At 33.7% G+C, this 4591-nt stretch overlaps 1 protein-coding gene across 1 annotated transcript; it reads right to left on the bottom strand.

Annotated features, from left to right (window-relative positions):
* Positions 1-695: 695 nt before the first annotated feature.
* Positions 696-2007, bottom strand: LOC6040004 (caspase-1). The gene is made up of 3 exons (XM_038254977.1): positions 1609-2007; positions 1189-1527; positions 696-1056 (listed from the first exon to the last, which is right to left on the bottom strand). Exons 1-3 carry the CDS (start codon positions 1904-1906, stop codon positions 842-844), a joined length of 852 nt encoding a protein of 283 aa, XP_038110905.1. The 5' UTR covers positions 1907-2007; the 3' UTR covers positions 696-841.
* Positions 2008-4591: the final 2584 nt, after the last annotated feature.

The raw sequence follows: 4591 nt of genomic DNA on the forward strand, positions 1-4591 counted from the left end.
ATTAAAACATTCCGAATCAAGATTTGAATGTTTTCTAAAACAAACATGGGCGAAAATGGCCGATTGGGGATGATGCCTTCCAGACCCTTAAAAGTTAGAGAAAATAAGTTTCCAATTCTATATTGAACCATGCTTATTAAAGATTATTTTGGCTACGCACATTTACCACTAAGTGAGTTTCTTTTCGTCTGATTTAATATGCTATCAATTAACTATTTATCAATTCATCGAACACACAGGAAACACTCTGCTGAAAAGCGTTGGTTTGCTTCGGCTGGAACTTTTTGAGAAATTTATTTATAAAATGGTATATTGAGTATCCTGATTGTTTTAAAACATGTCGGATTTTGTAAGTTCAAATCGAAGTATATGGATTAGACAAGGTAAGGTGAATCTTCCAGCTGTATACAAATCAAATTAGAATAATTGATTTTTAAAAATGCGTCGTATTGCTAAGAGACCATCCATAAACTACAGGAACAAGTTGGAGTATGAAATAAAGCAACGCTTCTAAGTTGTTTATGGATGGCCCCTAACTTCTTATCGATATACTTCCCTATACCTTATCTTATCCATATCCATATATTCGGGGCGGATCAGATTGAGAGCTTTCAAGACTGTTAGGGTAGCAAATTAAATAAATGTTACAGATTACGAATCTTTTATTACATTATTTTTATTATTTCTTTCGTGGCTATAAACTTGATTATTCAAAATTTCCTTAATTTGTCATTTAAGGACCATTTTTTATTCTGCTTCAACCAAAATCAAACGATAATAACAGTGTATGATTTGGTTCAACACCAGCTTTGAGAATTTAGTAGTTCTTGCCTCAATACTCTTAATTTTGAACATCGAAAAACAATTGCTTAGTTAAAGTCGAGTAAAAGCTAGAAATTTGCTGCGGGCCATACTGTCCTTGTTTTGACACGGCGTTATTGGTTTTTATAACAATGTCGAAAATGGAGTTCATTTTCCGGTCACATTTCTCAATGACACTGCACAAATGTTGAATGAACCAGCTTCCTCGAACAGTGGAACGATAGGAGACATGATCTAAAAAGAATTATAGAGTGAAATATTACTCATATTATTATTTTTTTGTTTTCTGGGGACAAAACAGATCTTCGACATCGTTCTGTCTGCTGGCTAGTGTTAATAAAACAATATTTAATCAATTCAACTAACCATAATGTGAAGCCATCATTATAAGCAAATCGGCATACTCTGGATAGGTAAATGTGTGAGCTTGTGAACCTAAATCGTCCACTTGGGTATAGTTCGAACCATTATTGTTTTCGACATATAGGTTAGCACCTGCATCTTCCCTGCCTCCACGACATGCCTGTACGATGAATATCTTAGGCTTTCCTGCCATTGACGGAAGAGCCAATGGAGTAAATTGGTCGATGAGATCGTACAAATGATATAACTGATCGCTTGCCATCAAGGCATCGCCATGAGTTCCGTGAGTTAAAATTACAACCATAAGACAGTCGGCATCATTAAGTTCATTTTCATCATCCACTGAAAATTAAAATACAATAGAAATTAGTATGCTACTGGTCAGGAAAAAGAATAACTAACGTTTGCACATTCAACACTTACACTTTGAAACTTTCTCATAAATTTGGTCCTTGGTGTAATTTGTACACACTTTAATATCACTCGGAAGGAATCCCAGCTTTGGCAACGTTTCAAGTAGTTTTTTCACATCTTCATCAGAGCCACGTCGTGGAGATTCACCGGCACATTCAACTTGATTAAATATAAGCACCTTTCCACGATTTGTCCTATTCATCGCGTATGCTATTGATGTCAGTCCATTCGAAGTGGGCAAAATGTCATCACTTCTTTTTCTTTTGAGATCAGCGGTCACAATTTCCGGATGTTGTGTAGGGTTCATTACAAACGGTAAGAATCACTTTTGAATACACAAACAAAAATGTAGTAGAACTAACTGCTCACGAGTAGAAACGTAGGACTGAAATGCGGACACCAAAATCTACGTTTAAGCCTTATCTTTCGTTAATAATAGACACAGTAAAAACAGAGCACATCACATTTCATCCGAATCGTTAGTTTTTGTTGTTTCAATACCCTTTCATATTGACTTAGTCATTTCTTTTCCATGGCTGTTGTATATAACTAAATTGAACTATGGAATGTTGACAAACATATTAATTAAGTTAAAATATTCACTGAATCTGCATTTCAAATGCCGGTCCCGATACTCTCAGAGCGTGTTTCTTTTAGGAGCTGGGGATAATTTTCTTACTATTATTTTCCATTTAATATTATTATTATTATTTACAGTGTTCAAATTGGGCCAATGTTCAATGCGAAGATTTCTGTGAAAACTGATAACGTGACTGCATATATACACTGATAACAACGAACAATTCGCATTATTTTTTTGTAAAATTTAATCCAAATGTGTTTATTTTATAAATAAGCGATATGCAACGGACACTGAAAGCCCGACCATGGTAATTTTAAGAAAATTTGCTAAAAATGCTGCTTATTAAAGAAACTGTTGCTTTTTGGTGAAAGTAAACGCAAAAATGGTAGAATGTACCATGCTTCCACAAAATTGCATGGTAGCAATTACGAATTCATTATCATTCTTTCCATATTGGAGGGTTGAAATTACCATACCGCTCTCGACATAGTAAAACTGACTGCGTTAATCAGTTAATTCAAGCACGGAATGTTTTTAGCAAAAATACGTCGGTGCGTGTTCTCAATTTAACCCTACAATATGGTAGCAACTACCATGGTTGGGTTTTCAGTGGATGGTCAGACAGAAAAGTCCTTATCATGAATATAACGGCATATGACCTAAAGCAACATATTTGGCATGCTCAAAATTTAAAAATTTGCTTAGTGTTCAATCACAATCCATGATTTCTCAGCTCAATCCACCAGCGGCAACGAATTGTCTTCCAAGAAACCAAAGCAATTAAGATAGTCGGACTCAATTACTGATTTGAGCTATTCGCATTCAGTTCTTGGTATTCCTTATCGCCATTTGCATTTGCACTATCAATTTGTCGAAATGTGAAATATAACATCGTAAACATATTGTTTGTCATTTAAAGCCAAAAAAAATCCAATTTAATATCACCAGAGGTGAAATAGAGCCTTTTAAAAAAAATGATGAAACTCCGACATATAGAAATTCCAACAAATATATTGGTGCAATTAATTTTTCAGAAACATAATGATACCACCCAGTGAGAATTTGACCTATAGCTTCGAATCTCTTTGGAGCTAAACCTCGAATGCCATTTTTTTAAATTTCAGAAGTACATTATGGGTCGCAAGATAATTATGTTTAATAAGGAAAAACGTATTGGTTTGACACTATTAGAAAAAAATAAAGGTTACTCAGTCTTAACTTAAAAAAATATGAATCGATATTGCACTTTGTCGATCTATTATGAGAAGCCAGAAAGAACACTTTCACGCGCAGCGTAAAACGCGCAAGCGTAAATGTGCTGGCGTTTATGCTTCGACTTGACGACTTGTCTATCTTTCCATCGAGAACGAGCCGGGACTTCGGATTTGATGTTCAGTATGTGATTCTGAATCAAACCAACAATTTAATAGGATAAAAATAGGCTAAAAATAAGACGTAAAATACCAATATGACTATATCTCTGAAAATAAATTTTGGAAAAGCTTCATATTTTGGGCCCAAGCAGTTTACGGTGCATGTTTTTGAATGGCTTTTTGTTTAAAACTGAATTCTTTCAATTTGATAGTGTTATCTGTAAAATTGTGCCTTTGACCACATGTACTGGTTGAAAATTTCATTTTCATGACTCAATCACCACATATATTGAACAAATAAGGGCTACAAGCCGTTAAATGGAAAGGACTTTTTTTAGTTAAGTAGGGGAGAGTGGGGAGACTTGATCCCCGGGGACACTTGATCCCAAGCCTGTATCTCGTCAGCATGTGGGTAAAACAATTAGCTTTGTTCTAGAAAGTTGTGCGAAATTAACTAAAATTCATTGTAGAAAACAAAGAAAAAAATTAAAAAATGTTTAGATTCAGTTACACACATTTTTCTAAAACGAGCTGCAAAAAACTTCTAAGAGATCTTTTTTTCTTTGTATTGATATGTATAGGAAACACTCAACAATTATTCAAAAACATATTTTTTATACATGAATTGTTTGATAAACTTATCAACTCCAAAACCCTTACGCATTTGATGTTAAATTTATCGTCATACTATTTTTACAATCAATTGTTTGAAAAAAGTGCGTTTAGGGAGACTTGATCCCTGCATTTTTAAAGTCACTGGAATCAGCCTCAAGATTAATTAATTGAGCTGGGTTTTCATACATAGTTTCCTTTAGTATAGTTGTACATAACTTACTGCAGTTTGAACCATTTTTCAAAAGTTTCGTAAACAAAAATTTCCAGCTTTTGTAAACATGCTTAATTATGGTTTAAAAAATAATATTTTAAGTTTTTAAATATTTAACATAATAAACTTGTTATATTTTGAACACAAACTTACAGGTTTTATGTGAAATTGCTGTAACTTATAGAAAATTAAAAGTTTGGATGAATAAGA

The sequence above is a fragment of the Culex quinquefasciatus genome, chromosome 2 (assembly GCF_015732765.1).
Source record: "Culex quinquefasciatus strain JHB chromosome 2, VPISU_Cqui_1.0_pri_paternal, whole genome shotgun sequence".
Lineage (NCBI taxonomy): Eukaryota > Metazoa > Arthropoda > Insecta > Diptera > Culicidae > Culex > Culex quinquefasciatus.

Bases quoted from the DNA above. Each gene is read 5' to 3' on its own strand.
- LOC6040004 (XM_038254977.1), bottom strand. From the start codon at position 1,906: ATGAACCCTACACAACATCCGGAAATTGTGACCGCTGATCTCAAAAGA. The intron at 1,528-1,608 runs GTAAGTGTTGAA...TTTAATTTTCAG, and splicing joins TTATGAGAAAGTTTCAAAGT to TGGATGATGAAAATGAACTT. The intron at 1,057-1,188 runs GTTAGTTGAATT...AATTCTTTTTAG, and splicing joins AATGATGGCTTCACATTATG to ATCATGTCTCCTATCGTTCC.